Source organism: Candoia aspera, chromosome 4 (assembly GCF_035149785.1).
Source record: "Candoia aspera isolate rCanAsp1 chromosome 4, rCanAsp1.hap2, whole genome shotgun sequence".
Taxonomy (NCBI): domain Eukaryota; kingdom Metazoa; phylum Chordata; class Lepidosauria; order Squamata; family Boidae; genus Candoia; species Candoia aspera.
Window position 1 is genome coordinate 115,297,126 of NC_086156.1, and position 20,605 is coordinate 115,317,730.

General features: G+C 41.5%; 1 protein-coding gene and 1 gene segment (V, D, J or C); one reads left to right on the forward strand and one right to left on the reverse strand.

Moving 5' to 3' along the window:
* Positions 1 to 8,659, forward strand: part of LOC134495892 (uncharacterized) — a 38,392-nt gene extending 29,733 nt beyond the window's left edge. The window contains exons 6-14 of the mRNA XM_063301537.1: positions 596 to 898; positions 1,805 to 2,122; positions 2,529 to 2,858; positions 3,170 to 3,505; positions 4,018 to 4,326; positions 5,096 to 5,425; positions 5,876 to 6,190; positions 6,887 to 7,056; positions 7,658 to 8,659. Of these exons, the coding sequence (XP_063157607.1) occupies positions 596 to 898; positions 1,805 to 2,122; positions 2,529 to 2,858; positions 3,170 to 3,505; positions 4,018 to 4,326; positions 5,096 to 5,425; positions 5,876 to 6,190; positions 6,887 to 7,056; positions 7,658 to 7,666 (2,420 nt within the window). The 3' untranslated portion in view covers positions 7,667 to 8,659. The remainder of the gene's footprint in view (positions 1 to 595; positions 899 to 1,804; positions 2,123 to 2,528; positions 2,859 to 3,169; positions 3,506 to 4,017; positions 4,327 to 5,095; positions 5,426 to 5,875; positions 6,191 to 6,886; positions 7,057 to 7,657) is intronic.
* A 10,519-nt stretch (positions 8,660 to 19,178) lies between these two features.
* On the reverse strand, positions 19,179 to 20,460 carry LOC134497234 (Ig alpha chain C region-like). The segment is given in 2 exon segments: positions 19,179 to 19,561; positions 20,256 to 20,460. Coding segments are annotated over 2 exon segments (573 nt in total).
* Positions 20,461 to 20,605: the final 145 nt, after the last annotated feature.

The following is a 20,605-nucleotide window of genomic DNA, read 5'->3' on the forward strand; positions in this document are numbered from 1 at the left end:
TGTTTACATTATGCAATCCAATATGTGCACTAGATAAGTGGGTCTTGCCTTTGAGAAGGCAGGCAAGCACTGCCTGAGCTAAAAACGTCATCCAGAAAGTAAAAAAGGGACAGCAGGTGAATAATTGTATATTTTAAATATAGGTTGAGGAAGAAATCATTGCATGCATTTCAACTTTGCACCATTTTTCCCCCAAAGAAGTGTTTTTTTAATTATACGATTTCAAAGTTTCCAGTAGTTTTTACATTTCTTGCACAAGTCTAATTTCATTGGCAAAAAAAAAAACAACCTAGTTCTAGACAAGGTTGCTGGTTACTCCTCCTAGTACTTGGGGCCCAATTATTCTGGACATGCTCAGACACCACTTCCATCAGCTGCACATTCCCACCATCCTACAAAGAGTCTACGTCAGGAAGATTCAATACGGCCCTAATTTGCTTCATGAAGAGCGTCTCCAATTCTTTTATTTACACTCCAGGGAGATCCTTTTGCTTATTACAGGTAACTTATCATTTGATGTCACCCTAGTGCACCCTATGATATGACCCTTCTTCCTCTTTTATTATGGCTCCTGATTATCCCAGTTTCTTTACAGATTCACTGAAGCCTCAAGCTCCTACTGCGGAACTCCTACAGTCAGTAGATTGGGTGAAGAAAACCATGATGTTGAAATGCATCGCATTTAATTACAGACCCGCAAATGTCACCATCCAGTGGAAGGATGGCCTGCAAAATAAGCAGGAAGACACTGTGGAAAAGGAGATGGCAGATGGAACCTACTGGGCCAGCAGCCAACTCACCATCCCCCTCTCTCAATGGCAAGAAATGGAAAGCAATACTTGTGAGGTGATACACCAGCAAACAAATACAGAAAGCGTCAAGACGATCTTCAGAAAAGGTAAAATAGGGCAGCAAAGCTAGAATGTTCAAGCTCGATCTTTTAATTGGGCAGTTAGTGCTGCGATCTTCTCCTTCCCGCCTACTGGGTGTAAACCCCACTAAATGCAGGGGGGTCTTCCTTCTGAGAAGCATGTGCCTGGATTGCACGGCAGTGTTCAAAAATCTAGAGAGACTAGAAAGTTAGGACAACTAAGGCTGGAACAACCACAATACTGTATGGACCATGAAGGGCTCCATGGTCATGGCTTCCCCATGAAGGGGAAGATTTAGAGGCACCACTTACCTTCCTAAATTCTCTGCCAAATTTCTGGACAAACAGATTCAGTAGATGATTCCTCCAGGGGATGGAGAAATTCTCCAGCAGGCCCTTCATGAACGAGGCTGCCCTTATCAGTGACAGCTGTACCTATTGAAAAAAATCCAAAGAGTTCTTCTGTGGTACCTTCCCTTGAGATTTAATGTGAGCATAGAAAACTAAGGAAGGAGATATTTGTACAAGGAAAGATGCAACATCCACACACACTCCTCGGCCTTTTTTGTAACTTAATAGGTGTGAGGCCACCATACTTCACCCATGAGACTCTCCAAAATGCTTCTTTTTCTAAAGCAAACTTTCTTTCATTTAATTGAATGAGGATTGATAAGGGCAAATGGTAGGAGAATCCATCTTTCTGTTACTGTTAAGAAGCAAGGAGCTGGGCTTATAACAATTGAGATAACGGATGAATAGTGGACAGGAACAATAGCAAAACACTGAGATACAAGGGAAGGCTAAGGAAGAGTTACACAAATCCATTAATAGTGCTCATTCTGTCATTGACTCAATTTTTGTATACCCTATATTCTTCATTTTCTTACAAAATAAACCTGAGTAAAATTACTGCTTCTCTCTCCATTTCTTTAGACTGGGTCATGCCCACTCCTCTCATGGTGGCCCTGAACGTCCACCCACTCTGCCCCAGCCCAAGTTTAGGGCCCAACAGTACTGTTACCTTGGTCTGCTCCGTCTACGGCTACTCCCTAGAAAATATCCAAATCATCTGGGAAGCAGATGGGATATCTCTAAACTCACCAAAGGACCAGTCAAATAGTGTCCAATTCTATGACAGCAGGAACTTGACATTATCCCTGCAACAGTGGAACAAACTACTAGAATATACCTGCAAAGTAACTCAACATGGCAGAAACCACACAGAGGCAAGAACTATCAGCAAGTGCAAAGGTGGTTTTACCTCTCTCTCTCTCTCTCTCTCTCTCTGTATCCATCCTTTCTTTCTCTGTCTCTCAACACGTATCTGAATGGAACATAAATTCATGTTGTATTATTTTGTTGCCCTTCTACCTTCGACTCCTGTTGGAGCTAAAACAGTCAGGCTGCTAGGGAATGATGTTGGATTGGTCACCGAAGTTTTGGGAATGTAGAACTTAAACACCTAAGTCCATTGGAAAGAAGAGTGTTGGACTATAGAGGGGAATGTCCTAATTTGTTGCCAACAGGGCCTAGTCCTCTGGCTTCCCTCAGCTCTATTTTAATACTTCCTGCAGCGTTTCGTTTCTTCAAATGCTGCTTTTTACTACTCTATTCTGCCTATCATAAAGAGCAATGTTTCTCTTCTGCACTCTTCCAGCCTGTAAGGACAGTATACCACCTCCCACCGTTTATCTACTCAGACCACCCCTTGAGACACTATTCACCCAAAAGAGAGCTCTCTTCACATGCCTTGTGGCGGGACATGAACTGGAGTATGTCATTCTTAACTGGATGATGAATGGGCTTAACCTCACCATGAATGCCACAAGAGAAAAAATCAAGAGGCACCCAAATCAGACCGAGACTTTCCAAAGCCAACTGAACCTCACCAGCCAGATCTGGGATTCTGGACAGAAAATCGAATGCATCATTTCTCATCCCTGCTCGCTGTTCCCTGAGGTGAAGCAGAGCATCCAAAAAAACAAAGGTGAGGGAAGCTTCAACAAGACCCAAAAGATCAGTGAAAAATTATTGGCTTGCCCCTGAAAATTGTGGAGGAAGGAAGGATTATTCTCTGTACCAATTACCAGATAAATTGTTTTCACACCTTTAGTTTCATATATATCAGAAAAGGAGAGGCCCGAGTAAAAACTTTCAAAAGTTCAAAATCACGAAAATTAAATATCGTGAATATACCATCAATGAGATTTACTACTTACACCAACCTTCCCTTTTCTTTCATATTTTTTTTTAAATCACCTTTACCCACCTTTCTGTTTCCACCTTTATCCCATATAGATTTCAGCCATATTAAAGAACCATCTCTCTCCTTGGTCACTCCATCACTATCACAACTGACACAGTCTACCTCCCAAGCTGTTGCTTGGTTGGCTTGTGTGATCAACGGATTCTTCCCATCTGAGATTCTCATCAAATGGAAGAAGAACAACAGAAGTATTGATGCCTCTGAGTATATCACAGGCCCATCCCTACCTGAAGCTGGACACTCCACCTTTTCTACTCAAAGCGTCTTGAAAATCCCAGCATCTGAATGGGAAAATAGAGCTATGTATACTTGCCTAGTGGGCCATGAATCCCTAACTATCATGAAGAGCATCAGTAAACATTTGTATGGTAAGTCTTCGTGCTGGAAGATTCTCTATTAGCCAAGAATGGAACCAAAGTTTAATGTTGCTCCATGCAAATTGCACTGTGAATCACAGGTGTTAGTGAAGAACCATAGGATCAAGTTGCTCGACTGCGATTCTTAAGCACAAATAAAACACATGAAAACTCAATGTTCATGACTCTCAGATCCATACTGAACTTCCTCTGTTGAAACATACTGCATTTCAGGGTAAGATAGCTCTGTTAGTGGTGTTTGGGCAGAGATGGCTGTTTGCATATTGAAGTCATCACTTGATGACCAGGCACAAATGTGTTCCCAATTGGAAATAAGCCTCTATACATTATTTTAAATCACTTAAATCACTAAGCTTCATGGCCACTCCAATCAAATGAAAGCTGGGTATCAAAAGTCTATCTAGATTATAGCTGTTTAATCATATATATTACACTCACAGGAAACACTGTCCTGATCATATGGATACCATTGTGCAACCCAAAGGTCAACCATTTCTTTTTAGATTTCCTGAAACCTTCTCCACCACAAGTGATGGCATTCCACACCTTTGAGGACAAGGACCATCTGAAACTTGTCTGCTTTGCTACCAACTTCTATCCCAAAACCATAGACATTCAGTGGAGCATCAAAGGGCAGAACCTCAATTCCACTCCAAACTGTTCATCTCCAGTGCCCCTCCCTGATGGGAAGTTCCAGAAGGACTGTAGCCTGGCAGTCAGTGGAGAAGAATGGCACAATCCCCAAATATATACATGCACCGTAAATCACAGTGCAACCAACCGATTGATTAAGAAAGACGTGCATTCTTCTGGTAAGTCGTAATATGCAGTTAATTGCCCACTTACATTGCAAACAGAAGAAACAGAGCATCCAAAGCATCTGCAAAGTGCTCTTACTAATGAGTAAGTAGCCACATTTTCTACACCTCACTATGGTATGCTAAACTTTTCAAAGCAATGGTCATGACTTTGAGTCTGCCAAGTCCCACACACCAATCATTGCTTTTGTTATTAATATTGTTCTTAATCGAAACATTGTGCTTTCAGTAATTTGCATAGCCAAAGTAAATCAGTGAGAATGCTACTATGTTGTTGATGATGGCTGTGGCTACTCAGTTGATACTGAAGGGCATCCAACAGGGGGAAAAGTAATCAATTGGTTGATAGAGATGAAATGCCCACTGATACCTTTTAGAATATCAGGTCTGGTAGGCATTTGGCCTTGTAGTAAATAATTGCTTTTATTAGATGGAGAGTTGACCTATTAGCTTTGAGAAAAAAGAATTGGACATGGATCCAGGCCAACTCAATTTCCAGGGTGGTTCCATGCACTCTTGATCTTGCTTTCCCCAAATAGAAGGACCCGCCTTTGCTGCCAAAGAAGGAAGTGGTTCATCCTCCTTCTTCCCCAGCCACAGCATCCAAATGTTAAATTAATTTCCCTTAGGCTCCCCAGGCTATCCAGACGAAGGATCAGCTGGGCTTGAATTAGTCATACCAACATTTCCTTTTTAGGCAGGAGGCAAGGTAATAATGGGAAAGCACACTTCAAACTAATTCAATGCAACATTGCTTTTGAAGGAATGACGACACCTCCAAACAATATGGAAGTTATCAATATGCAAGTCCCATCCTTTGAAGAGCTCTTCACAAACAGAAGTGCAGCTCTAACCTGCATAATGCCCCTCAGGAATGCAAGTGCCAATGCAACATTCAGCTGGACCATGGATGGAAAACTTGCTAACAATGACTCGGTGACAAATGAAATCTTCAGAGAAACCAACAACACGTCTTTGATGTACGGCCAATTGCAGGTGACTCTGAGTGAGTGGATCAACACCACCCAATTCACCTGTAGCATCCAGAGCGGCCTAGGAGAAAAAGTGAAGAAGCATTTTCACCGGAGGAATGGTAAGGACTCATATAAAGAGCAGGCAAGCAAATGAGAAACAAGGCAGTCTAAATACAGGAAGATTGGGAAGGAGTTCAGTTCAGCCTTATTCTGAATTGCATCTGATACTAGCCAAAAGCAGCTAGCACCTAGCTGACTCTTATTTCTTCAGAGCAGTATCACGGCCATATCTTAAATGGTATTTCACAACATACTGGCGTCATTTTAACTCAGGATTTCCACATGGAATTCCAGGGATCGTAGCTTGACAAGGAAGCCAGGAATATTGAAGGTTCCTAACCCATCATCCTTATACGAACAAATTAAAATAGTAGACTCCAGAATTGTGGGGGGGGGGCTCTGAGAAGGGAAAAAACCCTGCTTGATGCAGCACTTTAAGGGTACAATGATAGGTTCCAGCATATTTGTGCTCCCAAACATGTTCTGTTGTCTTGTCTTTGTTAACACAGGGACTGTGAGACCTCCAAAGGTGGCTCTCCAGCATCAGTCCTCCAGTGAAGGCTTAAACGTAACCCTGCTCTGCACAGCTAAAGATTTCTATCCGGATGAAATCTTTTTGAAATGGGAAGAAGAGAACCAAGAGATGTCCTTCAAGGGTTCTGATGCCCATGGCATGAAATGCGATCATGAGAAACAAACGTGTTCCTTACTCAGCATGCTCGAAGTCCCCACTAGCAAGTGGATGATTGGAGCTTCCTACTCATGCCTTGTAGCTCACACCTCCTCTGAAAATATAATAACTAGAACCACCAATGTCTTTACTGGTAAAAACACACACACACACACACACACACACCAACACCACCAATTGTGTCACTCTCGTTGTAATGCATTTTTATGTATCTTTCCATTTTACATTAAAACAATATTTATTAATTGGATGTTTCTTTCTTCTTTGATTGGCATCTTCTTCCCTGGTTTACACCATAAAGAGCCACGATTTAGGCTAATGCAATGCCCCAAAGATGCTATACAAGCACTGTTCTTTTTCATGTGGCCAAGGTATTCCCACAGATACTCATTTGACTTGCATTTGACCTTTTTTCTAAAAAAAAAAAAGGCACTGATCTTTTTGCTTATGTTTTAACGTGCGCTAGATTTTTGACACCCATCATGTCTCCTTGCTGGCTTCAAGACTGGTTTGGTACTGAATTTTATGCTTTGGGAGTAGGGGTGTTACATTTCATTTTCTAGCCGTTATAGCGTTTGCACTGATCTCGTTTTAAATCCGCTTGGATTATTTTATACTTTTGGGGTGTGGTTTACTCACCCCAAACATGTGGTTCTCAGCAGTATAAAATATCATAGATACACACATTAAATAAATGATCAAGTAGAAATAGATAATCCCCTCTCCCTCTCTCTGTACATCAACTGTTTTCTGCTGGTTTTTGTTCCGTTGCTTTTCAGAAGCATCTTTCCTCCATGCGCTAACTTGACTTTTTCACTCCATCCTGCAGATTCCTGGGATTGCACCCTCATGGGAACTGCTGTGTGTGACGTCCGCAATGAAGGTGAAGATGAATATAGTGAACTGGAAGAAGCCAACAGTGTCTGGAATAAAGTTTTCACCTTCATTGTTCTCTTCATCGTTGCCATCTTTTATGGTGGCCTTGTCACTTTCATCAAGGTAAAAAGGAGAGCAGTCAAACCATGGAAAAAGATTATCACCGTCTCGTTCTTTCTCAATTGTCTTTCCAGTAAATGAGTACCTACCCATCACAGCATAGAATCATGGAACTGCAGAAGGAACCATCCCAGGTTGAGGCACTTGGGTTCTCTTAGATGTTCCTCAACTGCAATTTCCAGCAGAGCCCAGGTTGAAGGATACTGGGAGTTATAGTTCAACAACAACTGGAGGACCAAGGCACCCCTCCACCAAGCTGGGCCAACTCAATAGCCAAGTCTAGACATCCCTCAGTCTTTTGGAGTACAGTTAGGATATTCCGAATTTTGAGAAAGCATTGTGGATGCCCCAAGAAAATGCATAGCACAATGTGTGCTTGTGTGTCAGCATTCACCAGTTTACCTATCAACTGACTGTTCTCTGCTATCAACATTTATAACAATTGCTATGAGATAATGGGGGCAGTTAAGCCATTATTCAATGGCTGTAAGTTAGATAAGCTAGAGATATTTCATAACCCACGCCAGGTCATTTATTTAATATACCAGAGCTGATTTAATATTTTTTTCTCTCTCTCTTCCCCACCCCTCTTCCCCTTTCACAGGTAAAATAACCATCATTCTTTCCTATTAATGAAGCACACACCAAATGAGACCCACCCTCCCCCCCACAATCATCCATTTCACTCGCCCATCCTTCATGATCACTGTTCTCAGCTACATTCTTCATGGGAAGTCACAGCAAAGCATTAAATGTTGCAAAAATATCCACTTCAACTTTACAGAATCTGCTTTGGCAGCATTAATAATAACAGGAAGAAACAAGTTTGTGTCCTGTGTGGGGAAAAAAAACCTGTATGAAAGAAAGGGCCTTTAACATCCTTACTCCAAAGGTCCCCAACGCCAAGGAGCTCACTATGGATGAACAACTACCAATGTGTTGCCCTGTTTCCTTACTTTTGTAAAAGGCAAGCTTGCCCCTGCTGCACACTGAAAAGAAACACAAGGACTGCACTGCTGTCAAAGAACAAAGAGAAGTATCATGCACTTTCCAAACCAAGCCAACTTTTGATCATGGCTAATTTACTGGCATGCTACATAGCATTACTTGATGGACTCTCTGGTGTGCTAAAGCGCTTCTCAAGAGCAACACTGTTTTCATTTTTTAAGAAGAGGGTGAAAATGAGAACCTGTCCCCCTACCTCCAGCACTTAACTCACCAGCTTCCTTCTCAGCATGAATTTCGTTTTGATCCGCTTCCTAGTGCTAAACAGCTGAGTGGTGTTTTTGGTGCTAATCGGCTACTGAGCATGGGCCTAGATCACCATTTAATTTAAAATTAATTTAATTAGCTCCTTCACTTACTTTGCATTAGGTACTTAGCCCCAGAGAGTTTCTTAGTGCAGAGTATGAACAGTAAATGACCTAGAGTGTCCAGGAACCAATGGCTGTTTTCTTGAAACTATAGGTCTCTAACCAGTGTGTGCTGTATGTTCATTGACTAAGGTTCAGTATGTATTTTACCATGATGTAGCACATATCAGCGCTACCCTCTTTTGCATTTGTTCCATTTTACGAAATTGAGTAGCACTGCCCTGGCAATTGCATTGTGCTGTGTAAACTGCATTAAAACAGGTTTTTATTGCATTCTATTATACTATGCTAAGTTTCATGCTCAATCCTTATCGCTTATTCTTAGGTTCCTTGCTTATTCTTTCTGGATATTTTTTTCTTCTGTAGTTGCACTGATTCGGATTACATTATTTTTCCCTTGTTCCCCATCATGTGATTTTTCTCCCTAAGTAGAAGCGTTCTGTAAAACTTTTGCTGCTACATAAAGTTTCTTTTCCACATATATATTATTGTTTGTCTCTTATCTTTTTCCAAAGAAAGTGGGTTGGGTAGACTGCAGTAAGCACTGATTTCATATCCAGATGGAGTTGACTCAAATCATTGGAATCAAATTTATGGCAAGGTAGCTCATACATAAAAAGTCATGAATTCACAGCCTAAATACTGATGGTGAAAGACATTACAAGAAAAGGGGAAATAAGGTTTAAAAATTAAGATGGAAATCAATAACACATATTTTCAGATACAGGTTTTTCAGATTTGACTAAAGAGTGTTCAGAAATGAGAAAAGTTGTGAATCTCAGCTTAGTTCGATCCTAAGTAGGTTGATTCAATCGTACCTCGTTGATTGAACTTATCTTTAGCAGGTTTTTATTGTGACAAAAACATGAGATTAAGGGTAAACTCATAACCAGTCTTTCCTGAGACTGAACATGATGAGATTTCTCATCAAGTATGCCTAAGATTGCACTGTAAAACTGCAATCCTGAGAAAAAGGCAAATAAAAACATTATTACAGCCATTAACCATAAACCCAATGTAATCAATAATACCTAACACATAATAAAACATTCAATAATTTTCATATATCAGCTAAGTTACCCCTGCAGATAGTCATTCCGTCCCATGATGGTGACCTCCTTATGGCATATCCTTGTCACTAAGTAGTAAAATTTTGCTGCAGAATAGGTGATTTTAGGATTTATTTCAGCTTTAAGATCATCCTGTGGGGACATTTACCTGGGAGTAAGCTTCATTGAATACATAAGAGTCTTGTCTTTCAGAATTGCAAAGCACCCCACAGATTAACCACACACTATATCTGATATTAACAGCTGGTAGCAGGTGGCCAGCCTTGGCTGATTTCTAAAAAGCTAAGGACATTTTTGAACTTGTCAGTACATGGATATGAGACCTATTAGGAAATCTCAGAGTTGTAGTCTAAACTGGGAAATTGAAAAGACTTTGCAGAAGAAAGCAATGACCACCCATTCCCAAGAAAACCATACGGATGGATGAATACATTCACTAAGAGTTGATCTTGACTTGAAGATGTTTTCATCTTTATCACAGGTTAAAGTTGGGAAAATTAAGATACCAAAGCTACAAATCTGGATCCTTATTTGAAGGCCATTGATTCTTCTCTGTCCCCTGATCATTCTTTCTCAAACTACAATATGTGCCATAAAATAAGAACAACTCCATTGCTGAAAGATCACTGTTTGGTATCTTAAGCTGAGCAGAACACTTGCCTACTGTCTCCATTGTCTGTATTTCATGACTGCTTATGTTGGAGATCCACCAGGGGTAACAGATACAAGACCTATATGCTTATCAAGTGCCTAATCTGTAGCTACTGAGTATAATTGTTGTTTATTCGTTTAGTCGCTTCCGACTCTTTGTGACTTCATGGACCAGCACACGCCAGAGCTTCCTGTCGGTCGTCAACACCCCCAGCTCCCCCAGGGACGAGTCCGTCACCTCTAGAATGTCATCCATCCACCTTGCCCTTGGTCGGCCCCTCTTCCTTTTGCCCTCCACTCTCCCCAGCATCAGCATCTTCTCCAGGTGTCCTGTCTTCTCATGATGTGGCCAAAGTATTTCAGTTTTGCCTTTAATATCAGTCCCTCAAGTGAGCAGTCTGGCTTTATTTCCTGGAGTACGGACTGGTTTGATCTTCTTGCAGTCCAAGCCACTCTCAGAATTTTCCTCCAACACCACAGTTCAAAAGCATCGATCTTCCTTCTCTCGGCCTTCCTTATGGTCCAGCTCTCGCAGCCATATGTTACTACTGAGTATAATGGAACTACAAAATCTGGGCTCCATTTCCTTCTTGATTTGGATCTGAAAATAAAAGGAAGGGGAATAAAGGGAATGCTTTTTATCAAGGGGTGAAGGTGTAGAGGAAGGTCTGCAGCCTGAATCTCAGACAATGTGGGCAATAAACACTCTGAGGCCCAGACTGTTATTAGCAGATTGGAGCGAAATTTAACTCTGGATTTGTTAATCCTGGAACAAAAAAAACTCATATTACTTACTTAATCAATTTTTGATAAATTTTGATGACTCTGGACAGCTGAACTTGACAAGCATGGAAGCCAAGCAAACGAATTACATCATTACTTATTACTGATATTATGCATCTTGGTCAGATGGCTGTAGGCCTTCCTGTTAAATCATCTGTTGCTTGTTCACTTTTGCACAATATGATTTCTGGAACTCATTAAAGTTAACCCCAAGACTGGCGCTCGCTTTAACCCCAGGCAAAGTTTCCTCTGATGGGCTTCTTCTGTTGTGGGTGGTCCCTAGCATGCTTACCTGATGGTGGTGGCAACAGTACCCTTTTGATGTCCCACAATTCCCCATTAAGTCAGAGGCATGATGGAAATTGAAAAGATTTGTGGCTGATACTCCCTTGACAGGCCAACATTCTAAACCTACAGTATCTTCCTTGAATTCCAGACCTGTCGAAGAAAGTTCTGCTTATGGACTCCACTTAATACAGAACAGGGCTGGCAATGTGGCACTGCCAGAATTTCTCCAGCAGTGTCCCCCAAGGAAATAATGCTCCCAAAAAATGTTGGCATCCCCATGGGAATGCAGAGTAGTTCCCAAGGCTGGAAACGGCTGCCTGTCGTGTGGCCATGCTTTTAAAAACCCTGCCCACTTCTGCCCATAATATATATTCATGTGTTTAATTGATACAGGAATATAGCAGAAGAATCAACAGAACAAAAAACTTCATGGCCAATCAGCATTGCTAGAGGAAGACAGGAGAGCATTATTGTCTAGCTATGAGTTCACTCCCTGCTCCAATCTCTGCAGGAAACGTAGTTTACATAGACAGATCTCCCTCAATTTTAACCTCACAACCACAAACCTGTTCACAAAGAGTGACTGGCCCAACATCACCCAGTGAGGGAAGCTAAGAATCCAGGATCCTCATTCCTAATGCATGGTCTTAACTGCTGCAATATATTAGCCCCTACCAACCATAACTGCACCATCAAAACATGCATACCGCATATTTGATTGATTTGTTGTTGATTGATTGATTCATTGAGTTGATGTTGACTTTTAGTGACCACATAGATAGATCTTCTCCAGGATGATCTGCCCCCAACTTGGCCCTTCAGGTCTCCCAATGGTGCACCATCACCACTATAACGCAGTCCATCCCCCTTGCTGCTGGTCATCCTCTTCTTCTCTTCCTTTCCCCTTTCCCACCATCAGAGCCTTCTGCAGAGAGCTAGGCCTTCACATCATGTGTCTGAAGTAGGATAATTTGAGCCTGGTCATTTGTGCATATCTGCATCACTGTTATTCTTTACAGAAGAGATTGATAACCCTGGAGTGGCTCTACCATTTGCCTCCTTTATTAATTTATAATTTCATTAACGGAGAGGAAAAAGGGAGGAAGTTGTTGTCCTAACAGGGATAATGACATTGTGATCCTGGTATGCTTGACCCAGAGCTTCTCCTATGGAAAATCCTGTTGATCCCTAGAAGATTCTACATAACATTTTTCGATCCCTTTGGGCCAGGCAAGGAAAACCCTGCATGACATTTAAAAAAAAAAAGTTAATGCATTACAGTTTGGTTTTCCCCACCAAACACTTCGTATTTGCACCTTTAGCTGAGTCAAAACACAAACGGAAATAAGTTTCTATTCAAAGCTTGGGGTGCTTCATCTGAGCTTCTGAATGTATCACTGCAAGACTTGGGCTGAAATTGGAAACCTCAGCTGCAGCTTTGGGTGTAAACAGGACACATCTGTTCTCAGGATGATTTACTGCACGAGGGATGGGAGACCATCTCTGGTCGTGCCAGCCATATTGTCATTAACAGCAAACATCAAGAAGAAATGTAGTGATAAGAGTTTTCAGGGTGGCCACAATTAATTATTTTCTTCCTGCCCTGGAAAATAGCATGTAATAGATCAAATGTGCCAGGAAGTTGTTACACTTAAGGTTCTCAACAGTTAGATGTTTCTTCAGCTTTCCAAAAAAATCATCTGTCATCAACAGAATGTACCACATGGCTCATTTTCTAGCCTCATTTTTTTTTGGGGGGGGGTGGATATGGAGAGTATGCAACCATAAAATTAACAGCAACATGAGTCAGAAAAATTTAGCAGGTGGCACTTTTTTCAGCATTTTGGCCCATGAAAGGAAACATTTTATCCACTAAATTTTTTATCCTGCCATTACTTGAGGACTGCTGGTGGATCTATTTAGGCCTCATCTAAGCAGAGAAGATGGATTTAATCTCCCTTTGAAATAGCAAACTCTGGATCCACATTGTCCTAAGTCATGGGTGTATTCAACAATGATTAATGGAATAAAGAACACCTTTGGCTAACTTTGCACAGTATGCTGAAGTATGAAATATAAATCCCACAACACACTAACAAGCCACATTTTAGTTTAGTAAAGTGTCTGCATCCAGGCCAAGAACATATGCCCAGGGTCAAAATCTGGGAAACACTTGGGAACCACTAGGAAATAATGTTCTGTCATAGAATCAGAGTTATAAGAGATACTCCAAAAAGCTCAGAGATTAATCTTGAGCTGCTCCCTAGCTGAAATTTCAAACTACCCTGGTAACATAGGCATCTTAAAGCAAGTGATGGAACATGCATCTCAATGCTGTGATGCCCATGTCTCAATATGGGCATCATCATAGTTAGGAATGGATGCCTATGCTGTTAAGACTTTGTTTCGGTAATTTCATGGGGCACCCCAACATCAACGTCATCTTTGAGACCCCAGCATATGTCTCTTCTCCCTCTTTCTTGTTTTTCCTCTTGACAGGAATGATCAATTTCAGCAGAAAGATTGAAACCATTACTTCATTCATTCATTCATTCATTTGTTCGTTCATTCATTCATTTGTCCATTCATCTAATATGGCTGTTCAACTTGCAAACTGTGACTCAGTCAATCTAACATACAGTAGAATTAAACCCAATACAGAATGAGATACAACAAAATAACCAAGAAAACATGGCACAGTCAAGGCCAGCCACATTCATTCAGTACCAGATGATTATGGCCATGCACATTCACCAACCTGGTCCAATACTAAGGATGAGCCAGGCCTTACAAAATGCCAGCAGGATCAGGGCCATCTGAATCTTCATAATTTTCCAAGGATGTAAATGGTACATAGTTTCTCACTCCATTAAGCAATTGTTGAGGTGAGGAACATTAACATTTTTCACAGTAAGTATCAGACCACCGTTTGTTCATTTCTTACATTTAGAACAGCTATGTGGATATCCTTGTTATATGGAGACTATAGAACTGCTGAATACACAAAGATAGCTTTCAACCATTGCTTATTTCTACCTACCTTCCCCTCTTTCCCACCCAGAGCAAAAAGGACTTGTTAACCCTTTATTTTAAAACAAGACATTTCACTCCATGTCAGCCCTTCAAGGTAGTCCAGATAAGACACACCAACCCTGATACTACTACCTTTATTGTAAGGTTTCAGTAGCAAAATCTAGCAAGTCTGAAAGCACCTCTCCCCTTCCTAACTTGTACTCTCCCCAACGCTAGGGAGGGTTCCTTCTGAGATACTTTCTACACTCCCACCCCATTTTAACACTCAGATTTCATTTATCACACCATGTTTAGGTTGCAGCTCTTCCTCCTGTCTCCTGAGATCATTCCCACATACCATTCCATCCAACCAGCTGGATAATGCATGGGATTGTTGAAGTTTTGCAAAATGGCAGCCTGTGTTTTTGGATTTCATGCTGAAATGATAGACTTTTGGCTCGCTGTCTTTAATGCAATGACAACACATGGCCTCCTTTCATTCTGAACCACATTTCAATGACAAGGTTGCCATGCTTCTGTTGAATGATGGTGTCAGCATGTATCAAGGCATTAAGGCATACTACTTGCATAAGGCATTTTCAGGATGGGTTAAAGGGGCCAGGTGACATCATATCTGTCATAATACCATGGTGTCAATAATGCCATGATGTACCTCACATCATGGTAGCTTCTACTGGATGTCCATGCCACTATATGAAGATCTTGAATTTGAGGAGGTGAATGAATTATGGGAAGCAATTGGCACTCTTCCAACACAGCTTGCCCAACCTGATGCTTCAAGCTGGGTCAGATTTCAGCTCCTAGATTCCAATACATAATGTCTGAACCACTGTTCAGTTACACTTCTTTTTCCATAGTTGGCTAAGGAAATTTTCATTCACTGCTACAAAAACTCTGGAAGATTGATCTTACAAGATGACAAAAGGAGAATTTGGTAAGGGATGCTAAATACCTGAAATATTTTGAAATCAAGATCTACATCGTAACACAGAGGAGTATCCAAACCAATTGCACACATGCTTATGTGGTCAGCATGGCTAGGTAAGAGGGATGAAAGAGGCAAGAAGTTGAGTTACATTATTCTAGAACATTTCCAATTAAATGGTGTTTCAGAGCACAAGAAAACCTGGAACTCTTAAAAATAGCCACATCTTCTCTCAGAATTACATGGCAGCTCCAGAAGGCAACACTCAGTTCTGGGAAGATATGGCTGATTTAAAAAGTTATGGATGGAGGTTACATATGTGGTCCTACAGCTGTGGAGCACCTTTTGCAATCAGATCCCAAACCCAGGACAGCCTGTTCTTGATGTTGAAAACTGAACATACCCAGTCATAGCATTGTGATCTTCTGAAAATGACACAGTTAACTGTCTTTCACAATCTAACGTGTAACAGGGACAAATAGTGTGAGCACATCATTGCAGTTGGAACAGAGGAACAAAAGTCCAAAGCCATAATGCAAAAGAATGCTAACATCATTGGTTTCCATCCATCCTACCCTTTCTTATTTTCCACAACTGTTCAACTTCTGGCCTCTATCTCTAGGAAGTCCCTGGGCCTGTTCAGGCCTCTGAGAAGATCCTGGTGGTACCTTATTTATTGAGTTGAGTTACTGAGCTAAAGTTCTGCAGGCCTGCAGAAGTTAACCCCTAAAAGCCACGCTTGATGAAGCTTGATACCACATTTATATTTCATGGGTCTGCCCCGTGTACATTCAAAACAGGATGCATGGCTGAAGGGAACTTAACTTCTGCTTTACTTCCTCATCTTCACTTGCTTTAAGCAATTTTCTTCCAGCCTGACATTTCTTTTCACCAGCCAATTTTAATATTAGAAGAGGCACAGACAGGGCACAGTGAACCACAGATCTACTATCAGGTGTTCCTCACAAAAACAGAGATAGTACCAATAAGTATTCATTTGTTTTATCTATGAAACAATCATAGGCTTAATCCAGTTTAAAAGGGGGATCTATCTAATCTATTCCCTTGTAGATTAAGTAATATTGCATATTCCCCCAAAAGAGATGGGGGGAAATGGAAAAGCCTGGTTCTGCTTATGCGCATGTCCTAGCCGCACAATTTTTGCAGCATCATCCCACCCACTAAAACCCTAGTCTGCCCACCAAAACAGTTCCTAATGTCAAAGGTTTTCCACCCCAGTGTGGATAGTTATATGATTCAATTTCTATATCTGTTTTCTAGAATGGGATATCAGATGTTTCAATGAGTGAGTAGACCATCCATTACAATCTGCAAAGGCTCTTCATTGGCTTGGGAAACTCAATCAGCATATTCCTGGTAATCCAAAAGTCCTTACAGGAATCAGAATCTAGATACTTAGGGCAAAGTGTGACTTTCAATTCTAGATCTGCACATACAGTAAACTGAGTTTTAAGTAGGACTTGTGTTGTCCTCATTATGGCCAGAGGAGCAGAAAAACGTTCAGCCATAGATAGTTCCTTTTCAACAAACAGTGGATAAGCCATCTCCTCGTTTAAGAAGTTAAAGTTATAGACCATGCATATATAGAATGGTTGAAAACATTCTTGAATAATTCTAAATTAGGCATTGATGTTGGGAGTAGATAATGGCAGATAAGGTGTCAACTAGCTTTCTAAAATAGCTCTTCTCCACTTCGGAAATAGGAATAGAAGAATTAAGAAGAAGGACCATTTGAATAAAAGAATGTGAAAGAGGTCAAGACAATTCTAGAAGAAAGAAATGAGAAAAGAGCAAGGAACAGTGGGAGAAGGAATACAAACACAAGTAAAAAGTCAGTACTTCAGGTAGAAAGTTTCGTGCATCATCAATGCTTCTCACAATAAGCCAGACTCTCTTGGTTTTCAAAAAATAAAAATGCTTTATTGCAAATTATTTATTTTGTTCAAAAAGATGTGGCCAGCTAGTGCTGTAACACTAACACACCTTTCCTTAGATATCCACCATCATTATCCCAGGTTTTCCACCAAAGAATCAATAATGAAGCAGGGGAAACCGATGCTGGTGGAAATAGAGGAAATGAAGTTTCTTAAGAGAAAGTAGGATGACAATTAATAGCACGTGCTGGCAGTATCTGAGAGGACTAAGAAGTATTTATGATGGATGGTTTACCCATGTTCTTATCTACAGTCTTCTGAGCTGTATTGAAGGGCAAGTCTTCATGTCCCACCATGCAAGTAAAAGCATCTCCAGAACTCCATTCCTGGTCAACATGCTCTAGGTAAAGGTCAGGTTGAGCATAGAGACTCAGTATGGTTTGGCTGGTTCACTGACTGGCCAATTCGCTGACTGGCTGTGCATTATGCAGCCATCGCACAGAATTGTCTTTGGGACAGAAACCTTTCACTAAGCAAGTGATGGTAGCTATTTCCTGCAAAACTAGTTGTTCTGATGGAGGTGGAAGGTACCAATCGAAGCAAATATTTGTAGCTCAGGGTTGAACTGTGGAGTCCTTGGGGCTCTCTGAGCCTTGTTGTTTTCTTGCAGATGTTTCATTGCCAGACTAGCAACATCTTCAGTGCGAAGAGGGAGAGGGCCTTCCTCTCTGATTATATAGCTGGACAAATACGGTATATAATCAGAGAGCAAGGCCCACTCCCTCTTCACACTGAAGATGTTGCCTAGTCTGGCAATGAGACCTCTGCAAGGAAACAACAAGGCTCAGAGAGCCCCAAGGACTCCATGGAGGTGGAAGGATGTAGACAGGAGGGGGATGCTCAGTGCCATCTGAACAATGGAAAGGTTAGAAAAGGGGGGATGAAAAGAATATTTAAGACACATTCTTTAACATTGTTAGCTGCAATTGCTGATTTATGAGACCACACTCAAAAGTTGATATCCATGAGAGATATAATTAGCATGTTCTCCAGGAGTCAGAATACACACATTTACAAAAAAGAAGGCTTTTCTACTTAATATAGAAAATAGAAAGGAAAACTGATCATATTATACTATTACCAAGCCAGAGTTTGATTCCATGGCTCTCCAGCAATCAGAGCAGGCCCACCTTTGTTTCCTATTATTGCCTTACCTTCTGACTGAGGCATCTTTTGCACAGTCATCTGCTTTTAGCATGGGTAGATAAACTGAGATCTTCTTTGGTAAGAAGTAATAGGGGATTCATTTGCTCATGCCGCCAGCTTGCGTAATATGATTTCTCAAGACAAATGCAGACCAACAGCAATTAACTTTATGCTGTCTGTGTAAGACGGTCAATGGCCAGGAAGGCTGTTCAACTGCCTCCATCCTGCTGGCTGGGGAATTCTGGGAGTTAAACGCCACACATCTTAAAGTTGGCTAGGTTGAGAAACACTGGCCTAGATGGTGTAGGAGAGAAAACATAATCAACAAATTAATATATCATGAGAATAGAAACAGTAAAGTCAATCATTCTGCAATCAATGATTCTACATAGTCTCCAAAGGCTTCTAAAACAGCCAATCTAACACTTTATTTGGGATCAGCTGAAGTTAAGTTTTACTTGCCCCATTGATTTCACTGGACCTATTCTAGGCATGACACAAGGTCTACAACTCTGGGATCAGAAGTGAGGCTTTCCTCCAGCAAGTTATTACATATATCCAGATTTCCCAATCACTGTACCTACGAATTAAATGACGTCAAAATAAAGAGTTTAAAATTTCCTTGCAACTCAAAAGCAAAATGGATAATTATGGATTCAGGGACAAGAGTAACCCTAAAGATGTGGTTTGGTGTTGCAAGGATCTTTTTAAAATTTTAAGAAGCAGCTTTCTGGGACACCTGTTGGGACTGCAAAATGATAAACAGAGAAGGGTCTTTTAATCTTTCCCCCAAACTTGACCTCTTTCTCCCAAACCTGACCTCAGTGAAACCTACTCTTTATTCTGAAGCTACTACTTGGGATGGAAGAAAAGATGGTCTTTGTTCCATCTTCCATCTTACTCATCCATCACTCTGTAGCCCATAATCTCTTAGGTGGTAATCCTCACCTTGACATTTGCTGGCATTCTGCGTTGTTATGTTTTGGCTGCCTGGCGGGCGAGTCACTTTACAGGTGTAGCGGTCCCCTTTGTCCCAACTCTCTTTGCTGATGTTCATGTGGATGAAACTGGAGTAACCACCACCCTTCCCTGCATCAGCTTTCAATGCCACCTCTACTTTCTTCTGGATCTCTACTCCATTCTTCAGCCATTCCACTTCAGCTTTTCCGCCACTAAGGCTTCTTAAGAAGCACACCAGCTCCACGTTGGCCTCTGAGCCCTGTTTGCTGCAACTGGGTGTTAAGATCTGAATGTCAACTGGCTTCAGAGGCTGCCAAACGCAATCTGAGAATGGAAAGGGCAACGATAAAAGAAGAAGTGTCTTTTAATCTTTCTCTCAGACTTGACCTCAGTGAAGCCCGCTCTTTCTTCTGAGGCTACTACTTGGGATGGAAGAAAAGATGGCCTTTGTTCCATCTTCCTTCTCAAGCCAAAGGGCCACTTTGGTTGGGGGGAGGGAAACTAACTCCCCTTGTGTGCTGGTATTTTCAAGGTTTTAAAGAATGATACAAAATGCTAACCCATACATTTGACTTCATGGTTAGCATGGACCTTCAAACGTTGGATTACGTTCTCCCAACCTTTTTAGCCCCAGCTCTCAGGGAAATGAGACTGTGGCGTACTTCATGCGCCTCCCATGAGCACTTCATTATGTGGATATTGGGGAGAGAAGAGACATCTCTTCTTGCTGATGCTCTCCCTCATTATGGTTGCTGAGAGAAGGACTGGGTTTCTTTTGTGCTTGTCTGGCTTCCCAGTTTCCGTATTTTCCCTACTGGGGTCTCGGGAATGGGTGATTGGCAACAGGGACAATTATCCTGGCTCATGGCAACCCAAGAGGCTCACCTTCCCTGTTTCTGTGCACACCACTGTCCCCCAGATTGGGCACACACACCTGGCAGAGTCCCAGCACCACATCTACCCATCAGCCCTCTGGTGGCCTTAACCTCCCCTTGCTCAGCCTCTTGAAGAAACTTACATTGGTTTGTGAAGGTGGCCGAGGGAAGATCAGATGCTTTTCCATTTGACTTTGCCTTGGCAAGGCATTTGTAAGGTACTTTTGAGAAGCTGGAGGAAGGGACTGTGAGCTGACTTGTCATAAACCAGTTCTGTCCGGTCACTTGCTGCGATGGGAATTTTTTCTCTCCTGGAGCATCAGGTTCCCACATGATTTCCAAAGACTTTACACCATGTTTAACTAGCAGGCATGCAAGAGTTACACTACCATAATCTTCCTTATTATTGGAACTAGAGCACGACCAAAGGGGGAAGATGGAAGGAATTCTTGTGTTCTCTATAGGGGAGAAAAAAGAAGAAGAAAGAGATGGA